The 24,801-nt window shown below is 41.9% G+C and overlaps 1 protein-coding gene across 5 annotated transcripts in view; it reads left to right on the forward strand.

Annotated features, from left to right (window-relative positions):
• AMBRA1 (autophagy and beclin 1 regulator 1) overlaps positions 1-24,801 on the forward strand; it is a 136,765-nt gene that overhangs the window by 86,367 nt on the left and 25,597 nt on the right. For all 5 annotated transcript variants that reach the window (XM_074824079.1, XM_074824077.1, XM_074824078.1 and 2 more), the window contains 3 exons: positions 6,248-6,436; positions 6,883-7,037; positions 21,644-21,783. In XM_074824079.1, the coding sequence (XP_074680180.1) occupies positions 6,248-6,436; positions 6,883-7,037; positions 21,644-21,783 (484 nt within the window). The remainder of the gene's footprint in view (positions 1-6,247; positions 6,437-6,882; positions 7,038-21,643; positions 21,784-24,801) is intronic.

A 24,801-nucleotide genomic window follows, 5' to 3' on the forward strand; every position in this document is an offset into this window, starting at 1 on the left:
TTGGCTTGTCCATCTTGATTTATTACCATTTGGAAATGTTCCATTTTACTCTGCCTCTTCATTTTTACATGCTGAGCCCAACCCTGGCATTTCTAGATTGTTAGCCATATCTCCCTCTGCCAAGGTCAAGTAGGGAATGTATGAAGAAGTAGCAGCTGTGCTCATCCTAAAACAGGTATTTGCCAAGCTTGCCTAGGCACAGAACAAAGGCAAGCTGCAAGTTTGCCAAGGTGCACAGATTTGTAGAGATATTTTGAAGCTAAAGATGTAACAGTAGAGTGGTGGGTTGGTGGAGTTTTTTTCTGACTCTTCATGATCTTGGAAATAAACTATTTTCCCAGTAAAGCATGTGACCTCGAGCTCCTTTTTTTTCCCATCGTTTCCTATAAATCAGTGGTGGTTATGTGAGAGAGTCCACTTATACAGAGGGGGCTACTGCACTTCCTGGGAGTGAGCTGAGCCACAAGTGGGTTGGGAGTTCAGGCAGATGAGATGATGCAGCTGAAGTTTGGGACTGTCTGCCAGCTCCACTCTCCATCAAAGAAATGACTCTGTGTCCGACCTCCATCTCCAAGCAGCTCTTCTTCCTGTTACAATTAAACAAAGAGAAGATGGTTTGGAAGTAGGATGTTTTGCACCAAAGCGGACGCATCTGAGCAAGTGACAGCAGCGTGATTAGCACAGTCCTGTGATCTCAGTGGCTGGGCCCCAGCACCTTTCAGAGCCCTGGGCTCGGGACTTGGCTCTGCAGCAGCCACCTCGCTAATGCTCAGTCCAGCAAGAGCATGAAAGAGGACTCCAGCAGTCTTGGGGAAATGGCTTTGCAGGGACTCGTGGGATTTTAGTCTCTGCCCTGTCTTTATTAATTGCAAAATGGAAAAAGATGGCTTCAGATTTCTTCTCTCCTTTTGCCAGTTTTGGCTTTTAATAACTCTGAAATGAACATGACCCGGTCTTAAACTGTAATTGTCAGTCGTATCAGCGTTGGGGTGGGGAATTTATTTGGCAGCAGAGACAACGCTATCTCTGGCACTTATTTAATATTCTTTTAGTAAGTGTTGCATATCCTTAAAATTTCCTGTAGCTGATGGGTAAGTATTGAATCAGTGAATAGTGTAGAATATAACCTTTCCACAGGTAAAATATTTGAAGGTTTTATCTCTTGTTTATGTATTTTAAATGTAGTTTCTCTCATTCTACTCGCTGTTCGTTATTTCATTTTCTAGCCGTTGTGGCTGAACTAGTCTAGTTCTTCCAAATCTAGTCACATGTCAGGAATTTGTCCCGTTCTAACACTGGCTAGGACTTGAGGAAGGTGATTTGATCAATACTTACTGATCCACAGTGGGATGCAGAAGAACTTAAAAGAAGAAAAGGCAAAAAACCCCCATGCTAAACAATGTATAAATAGGAGCAGCTGTTAGGAGAGTGTCATCTTTAAGGGTGGCTAGGAGCGGATGTGCACCCAGCACTATTTTCCTTTGGCAAACAGTGCTGTTGCTGCCAGCATTCCAGGCCTTCCCCTTCAAGCGTAATTATGCTGTAGGTGTAAGCACTCCAAGTTGGCACAGCAGCTTGATTAATTTGTTCTCTGATGTTTCTTTTGATCTGTTCTGTCAGCTCGGTGGCTGGATTAACAACAAAAGAAAACAAGAGATGAAAGGGCAGCCTTGTTTTCTGAAAATAGCAATTTTTTCCCCTAAAATCTTCCGTATTAGCTTCGTTTTCATAGATCAGGCTTCAGGCTCAAAGAAATCAAATAGCCTCTGGCTTTGTCAAATGCATGGGTATCTTCATCTTCCCTATGTCTTGGGAATCTCTTAGATGCTGTTCCTGAGATCTCCACGTCTCACATTTAGACTTTCTGCTGGCACAGCAGGCTCCCTTGGTTCTAGGTGTAAGTGCTACCTGAGTCCCTCATCCTTTGTAAATGAGGGAGGAGCAAAGAACCATAATGCCAGTGTGAATCAGATGTTGAAAGACTGAAATAAAGGGCGCTCTTTCTTGTTTGACCCAACTTGCATCTGTGATGTTTTATGTTCCAGACACACATCAAGGGGGAAAGATAGTTCACTTTTAGTGGGGGAGTTCATAATCTGTTTTGCCAAGAGGCATTTACCGTATGCAACAAACTTTAAAAAGAGTGAGACATGCATTCATGTTGGCCATCATTGTGGACTGCTCACCAAAAACGTCTGTGCTGTACTGAAGGAGGGGCAGGTGGGGAAAAAAAAAAAAAAGGAGAAACCATGTAGATAGAAAATGAGTGAACATGTATATGATAGCTAGACTCATGGTTACTTGTAATCGAAGCCCAGCATTTAAAAAGACATATAGCAAATGCTAGATGATTAGGAGGATTAGAGACCTGGAAGGGAAAAAATTAGCCATGGAACTGTGAGGATATGTACAAGACATGGCAATGTCCCTGAATCTGTAAGTGGTACAACAGAAATACAAGCATTTCTTACCTTAGAAAAATAAAGATATGGGATTCTTCTCTTATGAACATCCAAGGTTGCATTAGATTAAAAACCAAACTTCAAAAGCTGAGAAGAGACATGGATTCTATAGACTGTGATTTTCAGTAGTTACAGGAACAAGGAAGAAACATCACCTGTGCCCAGAGAAATCCATTTCTGTCCCCTCCAAAACTTCTTGCACTTCTTTGAAAAGCACCAGGAGTTCATCAGTACAGAAGGGTCACTGTGCTAAATGACACCCATACCTTTGGTCTGATGAAGCAAATATACAATCTTGCTACTTCCAATATTGAGCATCAAATCACAGTGGTTAACATTGTAGAGAAACTGTGGCTACCTCGTAGAAACTGCATCCTGAGCCCAGAGATGGAGGACAAAAACTTAGATATCTAGCAGAATAGGAATGAGAGAGAACAGTTCTTAGACCCCAAAGAAAGGGACCAGACTGTATTTTTCTCTTCTAATAGTCAAAGTTTTTTGCAGGGATGGTGGTGGGGGCATGTGTCATAGTTGTATCTCTGGCAAATGCTCTCCCTGTGTAATGTGTAGATTTGCTCTGTTGCTGGCCTTCTGGCTTGGCTCTCTTTTAAGTAGTTAACTCAGATTTGGCTGTGAGAGTCCCAATGTTCACCTATCCAATAAGTTCCCATCCCCCCCCCCCCCCTTTTTTTTTTCCAGTTTTTTAGATCACTGCTGATTAGAGTACAACTACAAAGGAATTGGTGAGAAAGGACCCCCTTAGCTACTGAGTCTAGCTCCTTACTGTCTTAGGCACATCCTGTAGTTCCTCTTATTCTGTCTTAGTATTGGTTGAATTCTGTCCCTTTCACTTCTGTTGAAAGACTGTTATAGAATCTTGCTATTCTGGTAGAAATCTTCTAATTTCCAAATTTAAAGGCTGCTTTTACCCACATATTCACCTGTCAACGTTAATTGTGATGGGAACCGATGTTTTTCTGGCACTTACCTTCTGGTATTTTTTGTAAATGCAATCCCATTTCCTTGCAATCTTTTTTTTAACATAAAATACCTGTTTCATTTTCCCCAGTCATCTTCCTAGCTCTTTGCTGGACTGGTTACCATTAAGGGTTTAATCTTTCTTGAACATGGCTGACCAGAACTGTGCCCAGTATCCTGCATGTGGTCCTAGCACAAGATTGTAAACTAGTACTGATACTTCTATTGTAAGTGGGCTCTGTAGTGCAGTTTAGGATGGCCATCTCTCACTGTTAATGCCGGCTGGCTGGCTTAGTCTTTCCTATGATCATCAAAGTTGATTCTCTCTTGTTTCCAGCTGAGAAGCTCCTAGGCAAAGCAGAAATTTATAAATGTTAACACACTCTAGAATTCTTTCATTTCACTTCTGTTATGGCTCTGTGTACTTCAGTTCACTATATGGTCTGAGCATGCTCTGTTAATGAAATTACCCAACTTTATCAACAGAATTCATCAACCAGCTCCACTGTGTGCTGAGCCCATTGATAAAGCTAATAAATAGGACCACTTTTGAAATGAGTCACTGAAGAACTCTGCAGGAATCCTCCCAGTTTGACAGGGATTACAATAGTGCAACCTGTTGTCATGTATCGTTTAGCTAGTTCACAGCACATACTGCAGTTCTTGTGTTGATGCCCATCTTCTCTTGTGATGACATAATGAGTACTTGAGTGAAGCCTAGATATAAAAATAAAAGGGAAAATTTTAATTCTACCTTTAAAAAAATTAGATAATGTAGTCTTTAATCTTTGTTCTGTTGTCTTTCTGTTCAACTAGCTTCAGACTAAGTACTCAGGGAATTTTGTCATCTTTTGGACTGTCTGTTCTTTGAAGGGCCATGTGTATTTTAGATTCTGTTATTACAACACTGACAGTGACTACCTTTATTTACCTTTTTCTGTTCAGCACCTTTTTGTTTATACTAGGCTGAAAATTACTGGTTTTAGCAGCTTCGAGACTGAAATGGTTGAATAAATTTAGAGTACAGGTGTAGGTGGTTTGGTACAGAATGTAATTACATAGTCCACTTTTTATCCTTCTCGTCTTTTTCATCAGAGTTTCTTAAATGGAACAGTAGAAGTTGATACTCAACCATATAGGAAAGCAGTTTCCAGGAAAAATGTCTTCGAGATGAGACCGGAAAAACTAAAGATGAGATTCAGTGACTGCTTTAAATCAGTGATGCTGGAAGAAGTAGTAGTCCTGTCTGGTCCCCTGTCATGACTTATTTTCGTGCTGCTGCAAGTGTCTGTGTGGCCATGTGGCATACCAGGCTGGGAAACTGTTCTGGCTAAAAACTGACCTAGACAACAGTCAGTAATTTCTCAGCCATATCAGTTCGCTGATGTAGCTTTCTTTCCACAGAAGTGTTGGAAACAAAGGCCAGGGGTTGTTTCTTCTGGCAGCAGTACCAGTTTGTTAAAGCATTGAGTTACAGCCTTAATTTGATTTGGAAGTTCAAACTTTCATAAGTATGCACAAAGCATTCTTGGCACTGTTCTTTTGTTAAACTAATAAGGAATCAAGGCTGAGAAGTGCCTTCATAAACTCATCTGCAATTTTAGCTGAACAAATCAAAGCCAATGCTGGGCTGCGCATGGTCTGACAGTTTATAAGAGAATTTCTGGACTGTAGAAGTTGGCATAGTGCTCCACATGCTATATAGGTTCAAGCATATGAGATGGAGTGTTCAGTCTTCTAGCATGCAAAGTTTCTGTGTTGCAAATGTGGGCTTTCTTTCTATTTTTTTTATATTTCTATCCCCTTGAGTTTGAAAATACTAGAATCTGAAATTTCCCCATCTTCAAAATAGTGTATGTGGTTTCAGCTCCAAACCTCCTGGAATAATTGCAGTAGTTTTAGTGAAAAACTGGAGCACATTTAGGTTAGGCTGAGGGAGCGAACATAACTCCAGCCTTGTCTTATCAAGCCATCATTGAACTGTTGGTGATGACAATGTTAAAAGGCCTTGGAACCTCACAGTGCCAGGAATGGCACAAGTGCATGGTAAGATTCAGTAGCCCAAAGAGCTTGTAGTCTGCATATGCAAGGCACGGAGGGGAAAAGATTTGTATGAGGTCACCCAGCAACTTGCCAGCAGAAATTAAACTAAAACTTATGTGAATTGCTGTTCGCTACCCTGCCTACTGAACAGTTACTTCACTGATTGCATGAGTGTCTCAAATACTGGAGTAATTAAATGGACGACTGGCTGGAGAAGTCTCTGCCCTTTCTCACAGTCTTTATCCAAGACTGGTGTAAAAATCAGCTGTCAGAAATGAACATCTGTATCTGCAGGGAGGAATTTTTCTCTCATCTCCTGTTTATGGGAGATAAGGGGAGCTGGATCTAGGGGCTGCACAAGAGAAGGGGAAATGAATTAAGGTGTACTGTTTCTAATGATACCACTGCTGGAGTTTGTCAGAGTCACGATTTGAGACTTGTTTAAACTGTGCTGTCCTTTGCAAAGGATGGTATAATGCTCAACAAAGGAGGGGTTTGATAAATTGCGATTGCCCCTATTTCTTGGCTGAAGGCTCCAGGAGGTGAGTAGATTTCATTTCCTGGGCTCATTGCAGTGTCTTATCTCCCTTTTGGAGCAAGTATTACATTAATCAGGGTATTAACGTTTCATAAACTTGTAGAGGAAGCTAAATGTCTTGAGTGCCTTTTGCATGTACTGTCCGGTCTCTAACATTAGGATTAAATTTTCATTCTCTGTTGAACCCGAGTGCTTTAATCACTGTTCCTTTCTTTCCTCTTTGCAGCCTCTGTGAACGTGCTTGTTCAAAACTGCAAGATTTACAATGATGCTAGCTGTGATATCTCTGCTGATGGGCAGCTGCTGGCAGCCTTCATTCCCAGCAGTCAGAGAGGCTTCCCTGATGAAGGAATACTGGCTGTGTATTCTCTGGCACCCCACAACTTGGGCGAGATGCTTTACACAAAGCGATTTGGTAAGCATGCAGCAAGAAGTCAGGGTGGGTGGGGGTGTGAGAAGTTACCTCAGAACTCAGTGCTGAGGGAGAAATGCAATAATCTGAACATCAGTGATTGTAGTAACAGGAAATATTTTATTGGCCTTTCAACCACCCATAAATATAGTACCGCTTAGGGAGAAGCTTGTGGTATGGTCTGGACATGTAAGTTGCTGTTATGGGGGAGCTGCTAAGAGATAGCTTTTTATTCCTTAAAGAACTTCATTGTCTTAGTGGGAGGACGCTTGCAGCAAGGAAATATCTCACAAAATTTGTACTTGTGCAGGTCTCCTTATTCTTCTGTACCCCTATAAGAATGAGCTTATGTGTTATGGGAATGCTGAGAGGGAATGAAGAAGCCGTGAGGATGAAGCATAGGGAAGGATGTCAACCTGTGAGAGAAATAACCCCTCTTCTCTTCATAGGCCCTAATGCCATTTCTGTGAGCCTGTCTCCAATGGGCAGATATGTAATGGTGGGACTGGCGTCCCGACGTATCCTGTTGCACCCCTCCTCAGAACACATGGTTGCTCAAGTCTTCAGGCTGCAACAGCCCCACGGTGGAGAAACCTCTATGAGGGTGAGTGTATGTGTATTCCATTTCTGTGTGGTTTTATCAGTGATCTTGCATCGTTTTGGCTCTAGCCTAGTAGTTAGTTGCTGGGTTATGATAGCAAAGGGGTAGCATGCTCCAGGCCTACTGAATAGTAAACGTGAAGGAATTTATTACAGAGGTATGCAAACATGGCAGGAGAACGTAAATATAACAGAACTGTGAAACTTTGCTCTGGTTTCAAATACGATGACAAACAAATACATTCCATGTCATGGGATACATTCCTAAGTCTAGATATCATTCAGAGTACCCAGTAGGTCTTTTGTACTTCTTTGGGTAATATGCATCTTGCTTGTAGTACTACTGTTGGCTTTGCTGGGGGAGTTTTTCAGCTGAGGCTTCAGGATCATTTGCTAACATTTCTAAAAGCAGTTGACCTCTAGGAGAGCAGCCACCAGTGGCCTCAGGAAGGGCCAAGCTTCATACTGTGCTTGCAGAGTGAAGGTGAGGCTTACCATACTTCTGCCAAACAGGCTTTTGTTGGCTATTTATTAGTGAGCTTTCTGTGTATCTGTAGGCATATTTTGGCAGTGGAATTATCTTTCTGTACTTCTGCTTCGTGGGAGAGCTGAACCATGACACACTGTGACCCATTTAGTACCTGAGGGGAAAAAGGTCATCTTTTTGCAAACTGGCAAATAGAGCTAAGAGAACGTGTATGTCTTGCTTTGTTCATCAGCAGAGCGCAACAGCTGTTCAGTGATAGTTTAGGATAGGAAAAGCCATGTCCAGTTGATAATGCACAAAGAGAGTTAAGGCAGAACTAGGTAATTTCTAAAGCTGAAATTTGGGCTGGATTCCAAGTTTTAGGCCACGTATTTAGGGGACTTGTTGCAGGAGATGAAAAATAGCTATTCAAACCTTTTTGTTCTGGGGGACAGCTTGATCATAGTGGAATTTATTCCATGAGCAGCCTTTTTCCACTCTTTTTTTTCTTTTAAAAAGTTTTTCTTTTTTAAAATGCCCCTCTGACTATTATTACTTTTGGCAGAGCTTTCCCAGTGTATGAGGGTTGCAGTGAGCCATTTGTCTAGTGGCCCGGCACTGGGAAGAGACTTGTCTCTGTGAGAAATTGCTTGATTCACCTTCAGACTCTGTAGTTGCTCTCCAGACTGCTCATGATTCAGAGAGGGTCATCTCAGCTGCGTCATTACATGAGCTGCTTTATCAGCTGATATAAAACTCTTGTTTATGATCATCATCTGCTCCATGTTATAAGGCAAGGGAAGATCAATGATGAGGATATTCTTTGGTGCACCAGTCAGCACTTTTTCAGCCCTGGTTCTGAGCTACCATTCTGGTATGAGCCTCTTAAGGTAAGAGACAAATTAAAATGTATTTATGAAAAAAGCACAATTTGGTTAGCAGGTAAGGTTGGTGAAAGCTGTGTGGATATGATAAGATCACTAATTACATGGATTCAGTATCCTGTTAGGTCCTGTTAAAAGTGTAGTTTGCCCTGGTACTGTTTCTTTTCTCAGTTATTTTAAGATCCTAGTGAAAAACATAGCTTTTACTGCCAGATACGGGAGTATTCCTTCCCACAGTCTTTTTACCATATCATAGTAAGTTAAGATAGAGAAGTTCTATTAGCTAAAATCATGTCTCTTCCTCTCATCCATCCTTTACATTTGCTCTAAACTCCAGTTGCTATGGCTTCTAGCCCTTCCTTTTGGAGATGTTTTTTTGTAGCCAGCTAAATCAGTAAGCTTCTGTCTAAATCTTCCATTTATATTTCTTCATCTCCATTTCAAACATATCTTCTTTCCCTATGGTGTGTTATACTCTTCAAATGCTTGTACCCTTGCTCTTAGTCACCATTTAGTGAAGTAATGCTTTGTATTCCCTTAATCTTTTCTTGTAATTCAATCTTCCAGCTTTCGTTTTTTTCTCTTCTGAATTCTCTCCAAAATACCCTTCTCTTTTTTTTTTTTTTTTTCTTCTTATTCTGGGATATGTTTAAATGTACGTAATGTGATAAGCATAGTCTTACCAGAAGCCCACAGAGGGTATTTTTTTCTGCTTTTTTTGGATGACAGGGCTTTACTTACGCAGTCGAAAACTGTAGTTTTTTTCCTTTTTTTGCTGTTAATGGTGCACTGAAAATTTTGTACTATTTTCCCACTCTTCCTTTTCAGACTTGCTCCACATCACTGCACTCCTGTCTTTCTCATCTGCTGTAGTTCTGGATTATTTTTCTCCAGATGGATTGCATGTATTCTAAAGGTTGCTTTTTTTTATCTTTCTTGCACATGTATTTTTAGCTTCCAAAAACCTTTCCCCCACGTTTTTAAATCTATCCAGTCTAGCAGGATTTGCTAACTAATTTGCTGTTTTCCCCTTTCCCACATCATGTTTAAAGATGCTAAAAATGTCTCATTTCTGACTGCGTTGGACTTTCAGCTTTCTACGTATGTGACAGGGTCACAATTAGACCACTTCGAATTAATTTGGTTAAAGAGCCTTCTTGTGGGATGATATTGAGTACAGTCTGTAGGACCAAGCTTGGAAAACATAAAACTGTCAATCTTGTAAATACTATTCTTTCATCTAGGTGTAAAAATTAGTAGATCAACTACAGGTATTTCTCCTGTCCTGAGTTTTGCAATAAGACTGCTCCATAAGTTTGTAATACTTTTCAAGACATGCAAAATGAAAATAGAGCTTTAAGTAGGAAACTTTGTAATATTCTCAGCATACTGTCTTTACAGTGGTTGACGTATCCATATTCAGTTGAGTAAAAACCTGTTTGCACCTTGGCCAGCATGCAGTAGAAGGTTTAGAAAACCTGGTGAAACTGTATTCTTCAATCTCTAATGTGCACATTAGAGAGAATCAAAGAGCATCTTTGTTGCCTCTGTGCCAACAGCTTGTAATACAAAGCAATTGTTACTCAACTTCTTAATTAAAAATAAGTCATAGCCATGTTCTGAAGCAATGTTTTGTAGATATTTTAATTTTACATTACTCGTGAAACTCCCAAGAGAGAAAATCAAGAGAAATGCTACATCAGATCCAAGAAAACTCTTCTAAGTTGTTTCACAATTGTTCCTTCCTTCCCCAATGCCTTTTGATTTGCAATCAATGAACTGGGAGAGTAGGGCTTGGCAATGTGGCCTATAAGTCAGTGCAAAAGAGTGGCAACCTGCCAAGGAGTGAAATTTCTGCTTCCAGTTAACCCCTCCTCCACATCCTTGACTAGCAGTCAGTGGAGTGCAGGTTTCTATTCCTCAGTTTCATCCATCTTGCTGTTGAAATAGAGGTTTTGAAGATGCAATTAATCAGTTTTGTTACGTGAAACTCTTAATACATTTAATTGCACCTGGAAATCCCCTGGCTGCTGGTGTAATTTTCCCAGTTGGAGAAAAATGTTTTCTGAGAACTGCAGTGCTTTTGGATTGTACTAAGGAGCATCTTGGTTATAGAAGTGCACATTGTCTATATACATCTTGCTCTTAATACTTTCAGAGAGATTGGGTAGAGTTCTACAAGTCAGGGCTAACATGGTTTGACAGTTATGAATTTTGTTCAGAAATGGAGTAAAAGTAGTGAATTGTCATCAGATATGGTAGTCATGAGCTTGGAGGTTCATGCTCTTTCTATTCGCTCCCTTCAGATTGATCTGCTTAGCATTTCAGATTCAGATGGAAATCTGGCTTTGCTAAAGAGCAGGTTTGTTTTTCAGACTGAGGCTTAAAAATCTCTCTAGTAGTGTTGACTTTTAACAAGAGTGGTATGCATAAGCTTCATTTTTTGTTCTTTCTGTTTGTGATTTTTGTTTGGTTTTGGGGCTTTTTTTTTTTTTTTTTTTTTTTTGCAAACCTAGCTAACATCTCTGAAATTTATCTGTAGCTGGAGAGTACAGGGAAGGAATTGCTTCTAGCAGATCTCTAGCTTGGGGTGGTACAGGTAGCAGTGGTACTGGGAATTGTCTGGAAATAGTTGAGTTTCAGCAATGGACTTCAAATATGGAGTGAGAATAGGTTTTGCAGCCTATTTTGAAAGCATAGGTGGAGCTCATCTCCAAATAAAGAGGATTTGTTTTCAGGCTGCTTGGGTCTAGGGTGATTTCTGAATTCCATATGATTCCAAGAGTATATGGAGTTTAAAGAATTTAGAAGAACGTGAAATTAGAAACTTGGTCGGAGTTGAAGTTCCTTAGAAACATAGAAACGGATCATATTGCCCTGGATCTGTTTGCAGTGGATATTAGTGAGAAAAGCGGCCAGAAGGTAGTTTTATTTCTGGCATTCACAAATTCTGATGCCCTTGCAATGTTCAATGTTTTTCATTTACCCCGAGGAAGCTAACTCTGAAATATCAGAAAAACATGGTTACTGTAATCCAAATTAAAATAAAACTTGGAAAGCAGCTTTTAAACTAAGGATACGAAAAGTGAGGTAGGTGATAGAAAAATTTGATTAACATGAAGCTGAAGAGCAAATCATACAATTTGTGGGGTAAGGTGATTTAACAAGCCCCATCTCTAATACTGCATTATGCTTTGAATTGGGAAGGAAATTCAGGCTGCAGAGATCCAGAATTACCTCTTGACAAGATTCGTGTCATTTGGGAAACATCCCAATGAAGTGGTTGGTCAGTAGCCTGGATGGAACAGAATACGTGTATGCTTCCATTGTAAACAGATGAAGAATTCCAAATACTGCAGGAAGAAGGGCCTGAAGCAGAAAGGCACATAGAGTTTTAGCACAGAGCCAAGCTTTTTTTTTTCCAACATATTAACTCTTAATGAGGACAATGCACTGAATATGTGAGAAGGTGCACAATTTATTGAGTGCTGTTGTCTTGTGAGCTTCAGTAAGTGTCAGTAGAATGTATCCAGTATAGCCTGCAAAGGTCACTGCCAGGCCTCACTGACCTGTGAATGCTCCTGCAGCCGTAAGGGAAGGGGCTTTAAGCCTGAAAACAAAGGCTGTGCACATTTGCTTCACTGAGGCACAAGTTACAGTTTTGTCAGAACCCTTGATAATGTGAAAAAAAAATTGATTAGGAGAGTATGTGGAGAAGGCTTACTGCAACATGTTACCTCCAGTGGAAAAATTCATATGAACTAATATACTTCTGAAAACAAGAGCAGTTTGTAAGAAAGAGAGTACCAATCTCTTGCTGTGTTACTGAAAAAGCACGCTTATTGGTATATGGCCCCTTGTCTCCTTTTAAGAGAGATGTTGACATCTTCAGGTCGACAGGGAGAGCTTCTGACAACTCTGAGCAGAACTGCAAATAATACATCCAATTACTGCCCAAAGAAATTTTTCGCTGTTGGCAGAAGTTGAAACAGGTAGATGTTTCTTAGACTATCAAAAGTCCAAGCAGAGTCACAGACTGCATGTACTTCTTGATACTAGGAAGAGGGCATGGGGCCAGAACCCTTTTTTGACTGTTACGGGAAGTCCCTCTTTTTAGTACAAAGTGGAGCATAATAGCCTGGTTGAGGCCAAATAGTTTTATATGCTCTGTGTATGGGCAGATTCTGGCAGGTGTCTTTAGAAAAACAGAGTGTATCCAAAACCCATGTTGGTAAGCATTGCTTATGTAGGGGGCTGTAAGAAAGAGCTGTGTTCAATGTCATGGGCAAATGCAACCTTGGGGTGCAGATGGTGTGAAGATTTGCATAGGTGTGCACATTTGTGTATAGATGCAGGAATGATATGTTACAAGAGTTATGGTTGGCTTGACTGATTCACCTGTGACTGCATGAAGGCTGCTAAGACAGAACTTAAACTGTAAAAACTTAAAACTCCTTATGATCCCTTCATAAAATATTGTGTTAGTATCTCATGCGAAGGTTAAATATGGGAGCGGTGTCAGTTTTAGCAAACTGGTGTATGAAGAAGAGACAAATGACATCTCTTCGGGTTGTTTTTACTTCATGGGATGTGAAGCTGAGAGCCAAGACTTTTTGTTTAACATGGGGTCCAGTATTAGGAGAGTTGAGCTCTTGCAGTTCAGGTAAGGCCTTGAGCCCGTTTACCCCACAGTAGCTACTGTCAGCTTTGGTGCAGTTGGGTACATAGTTTTAGCTAGATAGAAGAAATTATGGCAAAGATGGTTACATGTCTGAGATTATGTGCAGTCATTTTGCTCAAGTCAGGTATGTGGAAGGCAGCCAAGGTGTATTATTACCAGATTTACACTAAACTGGCCATGGGCAGAGAGGAGGTTTGCAATTTCATGAAGGCTTATTTTTTCAGTGCTTCTTCCTGCCATCTTTCTTGAATTAAATTTAAGCCAACTCTTTCCTCCAGTATTTATTCCTTCCAGACGTGTAGGCAGCTGGATGACAGCCTCTTTTCACCTAGATGAGGATGCATGTAGCTCTGTCATCAACATATTGTTGACATTTGATCTTGTATGCTGTTCTGTTGACGCTCAGCAGACGGAGAGCGGGGTGGAATGGCAGCTGTGCACAAATCCTTTGCTCTTGTCATTAGATCTTTAACATATTGTGGATTTTGCTGTTACAGTCTCAGCATGACATTTAAGGGGGTACTGCTTTTGGTTTGCAGTCTGAATTAAGGGCAAAAATGAAGAGGCTTGTCATTCCTTTTGCCACAGAAGTGACTGTATTTTTATTAGATTGTTCCAGCACTGAGAGCTGTCGGTGATTTTTGCAAGAGATAGCAATAGCTGGGGGCACAGTGCTGTTTGCACAGTTCAGTTCACTTGTGCATCTGCACTGAATATATACATATCTATCTTCTGTCACGCTAACACCCCCTTTGGCATTCCTGTTTCTCTCCTTTCATCTGTTCCAACCACACACATGCACAATTGAAAGGACAATTGTTTTGTTTAGCAATTTCTTGCTTACTCAGCCCTAGGTTTCAGATCCAGGCTTGGACCAGTCCCCTAAAGGGCTTTTTGGAGGTATTACCCTGGTTTTGCAGCCTTTGAGAGATGGGTAGTATATTAATGAGCCACTTCACTGCAAGTGTGTTATTTTCCTGAGTGAGAGCTTTGTTACCCGAGATGATCCATTTCTTCGTAAGAACTAGTTAATGTTTTGAAATTTCCCACTAGTTATTTTAAAGCTCTTTCCCATGTAGTAATTGCATGGCAGGCTTGTGAGATAAAGTACCAGCTGATAATGCCAAGAGCTAGCCTAAAGAAAGAAAGGGTTAGGTGTGCTATAATGAGACTTCTACTGATTTGAAAGATCAGCAATAAACTATGGGATCAAGTATGGTCAGCAAGAACCAGCAATGTTTTACCTTTACAGAAAGTTTCTCTGTCCATTTAACAGAAACTTCTGGTGCTGAGCTGTTTAAGGAATTGGATCAAGTATCCTCAGTTAGGGTTTCAATTGTTGCTGAAAATTAAGGGTTAGTTCTCATTTAATTTGCTGTGGCTCAGAAAGCAAAGCTAGGATTTTCTGTGCTGAAACAGGTGCAGAAAAAGGCAGAAAGAAGTTTATTGTATTGGTAAAGACTAAAGAAGAATTTCATATATGATCCTGTTGCATCTGGGGAAGATAAATGGAGTTGAAAGAAATTTTATTTGTGCTGAGCATTGGTTGATAAGATCCATTTGAGGATAAGACTGACAAATCCAAAAAGATAAGTGCATTATTTTTTGCTTCTTCCATTTTAACAGAGGAGATCTAATGGAAAGACGTGTATGTTGTTGGAAGGAATCAGTTGTGGGGGAGGGGTTGAGAGCAGCATAGACCAACCTGCCTAATAAGGGGAGACTGCAAGCAAAAAAGCAAGATATTTTTTTTCCCCTGTCTGATCATGGGAAATGCATGCCTTTTTCTTTGCCTCTGCATATAGATACAGAAAGGAGACTCCTTCCAAACAAAGGGGAGACTTGCCTTGTTTCCAAATACATCTGATATACATTGTCTTAAAATGTATTGAGCTGTTGGTCAGTTATCCCAAGGAGTGTTTATTTTGCTTTGCATTCAAGGTCCTCTGCTTTGGACAAGCTAGACTCGAATTCTGCTGCAGAGGGCTCTGGGGTTTGTGGCAGTGCAAGGCCTAAGTCTGAATTTCAGCAGCTTTTGTGAAATTCATTAATAGAAGGCAGAGTAAAGAATGTAATCTAAGCAAAAAAAGGGATAGTGCTATTAAGGAAATCAGGTTAGGATGTCTGTTTCTTATTACGCTTCTGGACCTTAAAACCCCTTGTTTAAACTCATTGGCAGCATAATAGAAGTCAGTTATGCAGGTGGCTTCCTGGCAGCTAAGCAAAGGACATACAGTGCTCTCAGTAGAGTGGTAGATGCTTTATAGCAACTTATCTGATACCCTCGTGTCAGAGGTGAACTAGTTAACATGTTGACATTTAAAAAATATACCAGGTCAGATCTTTCAGTGGCAACACACCACTGGGATGAGTAAGGCAAAAAAAAGATAATAAATTGATTTATGTGCTGTTCACTCTCAGTAAGGTACTTGCAATCAAAAAAGATGAAATGAAACTTCTGAAACCTCAGGTTCTTGTTCAAGGTCAGATTGTAGAGCAGAAGATGAAGGGCAGGTAGGGAAATGCAAAATGCGTGCAGCCCTAGTTGTGCTGCTTTTGGTTTTGCTCTGTTTATGCCTTCATCCTGTGGCTGCACCTCATCTGCTGCTCTGGCAAATACGAGTGCAGTCTGTAATTTTCTGCATTTGTTTTAATGCTCCTTGAGTAGTTTCAAACTGTAGGTAGGCTTTGCTTGGTGTGCTTTCAGTGAACTCAATGCAGTGTTGTGGATTGGCTGTGCTTTTAGGGCTGCAACCGTATTACATACTTCATGTAGCTTAGTTTGCTGAAGTGTGTTACAAAATGAGGTACCTGTGCTGGCCAGAGGCTCTGATATAACTGCAGCTACAGTGGCAAAGCTGTGCAGCCTCTACAGTTGCTTTGGTGGTATAACCTGTATCCATATGAAGAGCACTTTGTTTACCAGCATAAACTTTACATCTCTCCAGACATGAGGTACAAATGTTGGCTGCCAGTACAGCTATACCCATCCAGCAGAGATCAACGCTCCTTTCCCAAGCTCTTTTCTCTGCAACCCAGGCCAGAGTAGCTACAAGACTGTGGATTTTATCAGTTCTCCCCGGAAGAAGTCCCTATTGGATTTAGTGCATTTGATGTTTCTCTTCCTATGTGTTTTCATGGACAGTCAGCCTCTGGTGACAGCGTTGATTTAGTTGAAAATGCATAATTACATTTTAGGCTGGTGCCTAATAAATCGACCTGATCTGCTCCAGCCTTTCCTCTGCCTTTACCTGTCAGGATGGAGCTTCACGGATGACAAGATTTCCCCATGTAAACAAGAGAACATCTGTACCCCCTCCCCACGCAGTCTTTATCAAGCTGATCTAACAGCCCAACTTACTGCTTGGGCTAAGCAAAGGTAATGGCTTGAAATTTATTGGCATCTTGAAAGGCAGTGCATCTAGTTGAGAGCAGAAATGTCTCTATTGAATTTAGAAAGATAAAAAGCAAGAGTTCCTGCTGAGTTTCCCTACCCACGTGCCAACTTTCTCTTCTCCTCCAGCTTCAAAACATGTTTTTTCTTTCTTGAGTGCCAGAGAGGAGAAGAAAGGTCCCACTCAGCCAAACAAGTAATGTTCAGCACTCCCCTGTTTTTCACTGCTCTCCTTAGAGGTGAGAAGGCCTTGAGCAAAGAGGCGGCTGGGCAGATGTCATGGTGCCCCCGCTTTGGCCAGAGGCACAGTGCTGCTCAGACCAGGCGAGCCGTGCAAGCACCGTTGCCAACTGATGGGCAGCCTGCTGCTACTTTGATAACTGACAGGGTCCTGGTGATTGCCCTGTCCAGCTTTTTAATGTTGGCACACCCCAGAAATGGAGGGGAAAGGTGGAATTTGAAGAGCAGCAGCTTCCCTGGGATAGAGCAGGAAGGGAAGAGGGAAGCACAAGGTCAATAACTAGGACTTTGCAGAGCAGAGGCTTTTAGCAAAAAGTTTTCTTACCCCTCCAGGGCAGGTACAAATTAACTGTTGAGCTCTGTGCTTATGTGTTGTGCCCTGGGCCCCCTTCTTCACACATAAGTACAGCAGCTTGACGGTGAGGAAGAGATCATCGGGAAAGATTCCTTGAGGCTGTTGATTGTCATGCAGCCTCTCCTGGCTCTCTGCCATAAGTAGATACCTAAGTTTAATACCTAAGCGGTGGCTGTGACAGGTGCTACAGTTCTGATGTGCCAGCACTGACAAGTTGGAGGGGGAGCTGTAGCAGTGGACTTGAGGTGGCCTTTGCACTCCACATGCAGCTTGTTTGCTGAATACTTTGAGGGCCTATTTTTTTTCTTTTCCTCATGCCTTACAGCTCTGCTTTCTCTGAGCCATCTTCTCCCCTGCTGAATTCAATGTTGAAGTGGTGGCTGTGGAGTGATGAAATGAGCTTTAGGGAGTTCAGTAGATGATGTACGTGCCCACTCTTGTTCAGGGAGGATGCAAAAGACACACCGAAGAGATAAGTAGTTGCTTCTAATGTGGTCTTTGAAAATAGAGAAGTGCAGACATAAATACTCAAACAAATCTTTCCCCACACTTCATGGTTACGGGGATGTAGAATGGAAGCAACCAGCTGTTTCTTTAGTGAGTATTGCTTTCCCTTTGTATGAGAGTTGCCTTTTGTATGGAAGCTTAGCTACATAGACAGTTTTTTGGTATTTTTGGAGGAAGACTTTTTATCTTTGCTGACATGCCCTGAACTGAGAGGAAAGATGGAGTCCCTGAAATGACAGAAGACTTCTGGAATCTCCTGTGAAGTGTGGGGAGATCACCAGAGACAGGGTTTTCTACAACATAAGCACAGATCAAGCAACTGTTCTGTGTAATCCAGGCTGGGTTGTGTGGCCCTAAAGGGAAGGGGTAGGACCCTTCTTGCCTGCTGAAATGACATGTATTGTTTATGGTGTTGCCAATAAAAGAACAGCTTGCTGTACTTACATTGCCTGCTTGGGCTTAAGCTTCCATAGGGATGTTCTGAAGCTTCCACTCCTCAGACTTCACAGTGTTTATAGTTAGAGAAACACACCATTCAAAACTCTATTTCAGAGCAGCATCTGGAAACAAATGCAAGTGCCAACTTCATAAAATGCTGAATCGCCACATCTAATGTTGTGACTGTGTATTACTGAATTAGTAGTGTAGTGGTGCTAAGAGCAAGTTTCACATGGGTTATGGTGAAGAGGCTGGAAACTTGCTGTGACTGCTGGCAGTGATTATGGACTGATAAAGTGTGATGTAATACGATATCTGTCCTAAATGAAAATGTCACCATATTTGAAATAAACTCTCAGAAGGCTGTGGTAGAGTGTGGTGGGCACCTTAAAGATTAGTGGACTTCTACAACAGTGGTTTTAAACTGGTTCCTGAGCCCTTGGCCATCAATGTGGCTGTTACACGTGACCTGCAACTAGTTTGTGGACCAGCCCTAATGAAAGGGAACTGGTGAATTATCAACTCTGTGCATTTGTAGTGTTAGTTTTAAGAGTGTTTGAGGGTTGGCAGCAATCTCTTGACCTAGAAGCTGGAGAATCATGTCAGTGTAGGATTCCTGTAATAACTTGAATATTATTCCTAGAAGTTTGGAACTACAAAGCCATGGACAGTGGCAAAGAGGTGTGGTCACTCAGCGGTATGTTTTCAGGCTGGCTACTTTGGTTGAGATAGCTCAATAACTTTTTATAAGATTTAGCAATGGAAACAAAAAGACAAAAAAAAAATCTGAAAGGAATTAGCTGTGATCTATGGAGAGTAACACTTCCTGGCAGCCTTCTGACCTTCTTTGATGAGAAGGACCTGCCGATGTTGAAGGAACTTTTAATTTTTTTTTTCCACTCTGTGGATAGAGTAGGGGGTCTTGCTAATGGATGCAATTGCAACAGCCAGTCTGTAGGACTGCATCAGATTGATTAGCTGGGTCCTGGTTACTGCTGCGAGTGGTGATTATGCCAGTACAGCTGCTTTCTCTTTTTATGTACTAATTACCACACGCACGGATGTCATCACCCTTAACACTGCATGGAGTTGTCCCATTAGCGTGGGAGTGGGAAGCAGCAGGGGAGGGGAGCTCTTCGGCGTGACAAGCTGTTTAGAAGTGAATGGAGTGGAGTGATGAAGCAACTATTCTTACACAGAACTTTTAAGCCATCTTGTCTTTGAGATTCTGCCCTCAGCCAACATTTTTGCAGGTTGTCAGAACCGGACCCGTGTCCTTGGCAGCACTTTCCATGGGGTGCTATTTACTGCAAAGCACCTGGACACTCAGCTGTAGCTAGCAAGTCTCCCCACTTTGTGTGGCTGGTTGCGGAGCCTGTGGAGTAGTGACTGTGCAGACTGACCTGCCAGTGGAGCAGAGCTTGGGGCTAGCCCAGGAAGGCAACTTCTCTTGCTGGGATACCTTGCAAAGCCATTCTCGGGAGAAGAGAAACCGTTTGTTTCTCACTTGCCAAAGAAGGATATGATAGAAAACCCTTGTAGTTCTTGAGAGATTTGGAATGTTTATTTTATGAATTTATGCTCCCAGTTCTGGTGGACCCCTCCCTTTCTCTTCCTTCCTCCTCCTCCTCAAAATCCAGTCTTCCCATCTCAGAGTGCACCATAATCTCCATGGTAACAGGTGTTACCATTGTACATCTGATTTTTTTTTTTTTCCCCCTCCCCCTGTCCCCCCCATCCCCAGCAAGCAAAGCAGGGAGGGAAAGGGACAGACATGACAGAGATGGGTAAGAGCTAGATAAACCCCTAAGGGCCTGTTCCTTCCATCCAAACACTGAGCTGCTCCGAATACACTAACTGCTGAGTGATAGCTAGGGCAAAGAGTGACCAGCTTCTGTCATACAGAGAAATCCTCAAGGACATTTTCACCTCTAATGTGGTCTCCTCAGAGGAGAGGTTAAATGTGTTACTGATGATGGGAAAATATGTAGCTATATTGTTTTCCCATGACTTACTTTGCATCATGATGGTCAAGATGAAGGTTCTGGGTACTAGCTATTGGAGGGCATACAGTTAAGTGGTCTCTGCCTCAGACTTCTCAAGATAAATTGTCAAACAGACAAGATGTGGGGTGGGCAGTAGAGCTACAGAGAAAAGCAGCCCCAGTTTGTTAAACTAGCTGATGAGTCCCACCCTAATGAATTCTAATTATTACTTCAGACCACCTCAGCAGTGCAGTAGTGGTTGATCTGCATTCCCTTCTTACCTTTATCCTGTTGTTCCAGCATGTCCTCATTCCCATCCCTGCTTCCTGGTCCAGCACTGTCCCCTTTTCTGGAGAGTCTGGAAAAAAGGTTTTGTGATGGATGGATAGTTGCCCCCCAGAAAATCTAACAAAAACATACCTTTCACCTGGGAATTATCCCACTGAAATCTAGATTCGAAGTCTGTGTTACCTGCAGTGATTACAGGTTTAAATCCTAAGTAAATTTCTGCAGAAATTCTGTTAATGATTTGGAGTTTAAACGCAGTCTTTGGTTCTACCCTTCTAAAGCCATGATGGAACATGCTTTGATGGCCCAGTACACTGAAGTAGCTTGTCCCTGTCTATCCGTGGTAGCCACACTGAGTCATTACTCCTCTTTCTAATTCCCATGCCTTTGTTTTTGTGATCTACATGTGTCATATTTTCTGGCTAAATGGAGAGTTGTCAGTATACCCAGTTCTGGTTGCTGGATGGCAGGGTGCAGGAAAGTGTTGTGCTGTATGAAAGACATTAGCTTCTTGGAGTAGAAGGAGAATATCTGCGTAGGTATAATCTGTTCCACTTCACCGTTCTTGCTTTTCAAGCTCATACGCTTCAGAAACCAAGCTAGTGCAGACCAGAAAGCAGAGCTTGGTATTGGTCCTTCGTGTACACAGGGTTTTCGTTCACCTGCATTAATGTAGCATTTGGGAAACACTGACTTGCAGCTCTTCAGCTTCTTACCTTACTGCAGGTAAAATGGATGGTGTTGGAAGGGGACCTGAACTGAGGGATTTGTTAATTGCATGCTTGTGTTATAATCTCTGGATTTTGCTTTTCCTTTGTGCGCTGTTGGTGTGGGGGTTGGTCAAACTCTGAAACATTTTCAGGAGGCTGTTTAAAAAAGGAAATAATTGTATATTATTTTTGCATAAAGTTTGGTTTGCTTAAGAGAAACAATAAACTTTTGATGCTGAAAGCCTATGTACTTACCAGTTTCTTGTTCCACCCTAGTGAGTTAAGATGAGAGTTGAAGACCAGAAGAGCCCCAGTTGTCCTGCTTTCTAACGACTATACCACTTGTTCCCATCACTTTGCTTAATTAGTTTGAGTAGAAGTACTGTGCAGCCCACTGAGTGACATGCGGTTTCTCCTGGGAACAGAATTTCTTCTGCTCTGCAGCTGTGTGCCAGTCAATTAGAGACTGAGGGCACATGTCTGTGTGTTTCTAGCAGCTTCTTACTCTCGCTGCTGGATTAGTGGTTTCTTGTACCATCCTGTACAGTGACATGTCCCCTTGGCCAGCTGTGCTGCTGCAGTGAGGTTGAACATTTGTTTGAGCTTCCTTGGCTCTCCTGCCTTGTATTGTCCTGTGAAGTAACCTCCTGTTATTGTTTCAGAGAGTTTTCAACGTTCTGTACCCAATGCCTGCCGACCAGAGAAGACATGTCAGCATAAACTCTGCTCGCTGGCTGCCTGAGCCAGGCCTGGGATTGGCATATGGCACCAACAAAGGGGACCTGGTGATTTGCCGACCAGAGTAAGTGCTTGCTTTACATGAAAATATATCTGCTTTGGCCATTCTGTTCTTAGGGCAGTGGGGATAAGATGGCTTTTCACTGCCTGGGGCATTGTGCTTGAGGGACTGGAAAAACCCAACTCCTAATACTTCTTTTTGGACTGCCACAGTGTTTACCCAAGTCTCTTACAATCAATGTTTTGCTGATTATGAACTTCTGAGGCTGTTTGAAGTGCACCTCATTAGTTCATTTTATTTCCCATGTATTTCTAGGCTTTCTGGATCCTTTGTTTCACGTATATCTAGTGCAGTGTCTTTCAGTCTCTATGGATTTATGGACTTCTAAAAGTTTCCAATGAGAACAGTAAATTTGAAAGCTGCTGACCTGGAGTTATCAAATACAGAATCACAGAATCATCTAGGTTGGAAGGGACCTTGAAGATCATATAGTCCAACCGTTAACCTAGCACTGACAGATCCCAACTACACCATATCCCTAAGTGCTATGTCAACCCGCCTCTTGAATGCCTCCAGGGATGGGGACTCCACCACCTCCCTGGGCAGCCCATTCCAACGCCTAACAACCTGTTCTGTAAAGAAATGCTTCCTAATATCTAGTCTAAACCTTCCCTGGCGCAACTTGAGGCCATTATCTCTTGTCCTATCACTTGTCACTTGATTAAAGAGGCTCATCCCCAGTTGTCTGCAACCTCCTTTCAGGTAGTTGTAGAGGGCGATGAGGTCTCCCCTCAGCCTCCTCTTCTCCAGACTAAACAACCCCAGTTCCCTCAGCCTCTCCCCATCAGACCTGTGCACCAGACCCTGCACCAGCTTCATTGCCCTTCCCTGGACATGCTCGAGTAATTCAATGTCCTTTTTTTAGTGAGGGGCCCAAAACTGAACACAGTAATACTTGTTACAGTATTCAGGCATGAGAGTCTATGAACTGCAAAGATTTTTGTCATGATTATGAGCAACCCAGTGAATTGTTTTGGTTGAAACAATTTGGTTGAAACTTGACTTTAGCTCTCGTTTATTTATACAGTGCCATGAAGGGTGTAAATGTCCCCTTGTAAACTTGCAGTTAAACACAAGATAAATTAATGTGGTGTGACACAGATGATGACTGAGTGTCTGAGCTGTGAAACATATATTGCTTTCAATGTTCTTGGGGAGTCTCTGCACCATACTTTGTTGAGACCCTTTTCTCCACTGTGTTGTGCAAGTGCTTCTTTTGGAGCAGTGTTTCTTTTATGCTGCAGGAACACCAGGGATTTCTCTACTTCAGTTATTTTCTGGTACTAAACTACCTTGGTATTCTTTTGGTTTATGCTTCACATGTTGAAATTCCTTGTAACTTAAAAGCTGGCAGCTGGAAACTTGCAGCACTGCTGGTGATCTTACCACATGCATGTGGACTCCATCTGTTGTGCGTGAGATCAGGCATGTGGTGCTTGAGGAGAGTCATATGATCAGTGTAGAACCACTGTCTTAAATCAGAATAAATATATACAATTGTAATAGTGACTAATTCAGTACAGCCTTATGGTGAAATCTGTGGTTGGAATTTGGATTGGACCAATTTCAGTAGTGTAGAATGCTAGCGCTCTTCAAACAGCCCTCTTGTTCTCTTGAACATAGTCTTTCATCAAAGCCTTGTTTATACATGAAGTTCTAAAAGATATTATTATGGCATAAGCTATAATCACTATTCCAGGATAAGTGGCTTTCTTCAAGAATACTTGCTGTACTTTCTAAGCAGAAGAATTACTCAGGAATAATGCCTTTCTTCTCAAACTCAGGAGTTATTCTAAGATATTTTCAGTATAGAGAAGTAGTAAGATCTAGTCTACTGATTATGGCCCATGAGATGAACTTGGATTGAGAACCCAGGGAAATGAAGTCTCCCTGAGGGTGGATGCTTTGAATGCTGCAGAGTGGAGCTTGGGCTGGCTGACCTGGCTTGCCCCACATTAGGTATCCATTCTGGTGGTTGCAGTAGCCCCAGGCAAAGTGGCATGTCCCTTATGGGCACGTCACTAATTAAAGACACAACAGGAACACCTTCATGCTGTGTTATGGAAGCTCTGTCAGTCCTTCTGCAGCATCTCTGTGAAACCTTCTTAGCTCACCACGTTGCTGGGGCACTCTTCTGTCTCCTTCTACCCCAGCAACAATCATGCATGATACCAACAAAAATAAACTTTTTGTATACAAACTTGAAACAAGATGGCTGTAGAGGTGAGAGGTTTATTAGTGGTTTGACAGAAATTCTTCAACAGGTTTCCTGCTGGTGGATTGAGTGACTGATGTTTCTGGTGATTATTGCAGACCTCACGTGGACTGGTGGGTTCTTTTTGGAGCAGGATGCATGATATGTTCTGTTTTCAGTTGCACCATTTTATAGACCAACAATAGCCAGAGTGACTTACAAACCTCTGCATGGAGGTGTAGATACTCACCGAGCTGAATAATTTGCATTGAGGCTCTAACATCAGAACACACAAATGAGTGAGGCTCTATCAGAGCAGAAGTGGCTTGCAGCTGTGATGCCTGCCTCAGATCTACTTGGAAAGTCCTCAGAGACAGGAAAAATCCTGACATCTGGATGCCATCTCAGTAGTTCTTCACTTAATAGACTTGGTTTGAGTTTGGCATATCTGTTGACTTTAACTTGAGAAGTGAGAGAAAGATGAAAAATATTTGTGTGGTTTCTATATACGGTAATACAGAGGAAGAGAAATCCTAAATATAGGATTCAGCAATTGATAGAGCACTATATGGGGGATAGCCTAGCAAACAGCAGGGATCAAGAAAACACTGTACTGCTGAAAACACCCCCACTGTTCTAATTTGGCAAAGAAAACTGTGGTCAGTAGCAATCAACCAAGATGGTTATAATTCCCTGGATCTTTATTCCCATGTACAACAGAGGCATTTGAAACCAAGTGCTACAGGGATCACATAAACAGATTGAAATGGCAGCTGTGCCTCAAATACAGGATTTGAAAAGCATTTGCTTAGGGAAAATTGGAAGCA

This window comes from Strix aluco, chromosome 4 (genome assembly GCF_031877795.1).
Source record: "Strix aluco isolate bStrAlu1 chromosome 4, bStrAlu1.hap1, whole genome shotgun sequence".
In the NCBI taxonomy this organism is placed as follows: Eukaryota; Metazoa; Chordata; class Aves; order Strigiformes; family Strigidae; genus Strix; species Strix aluco.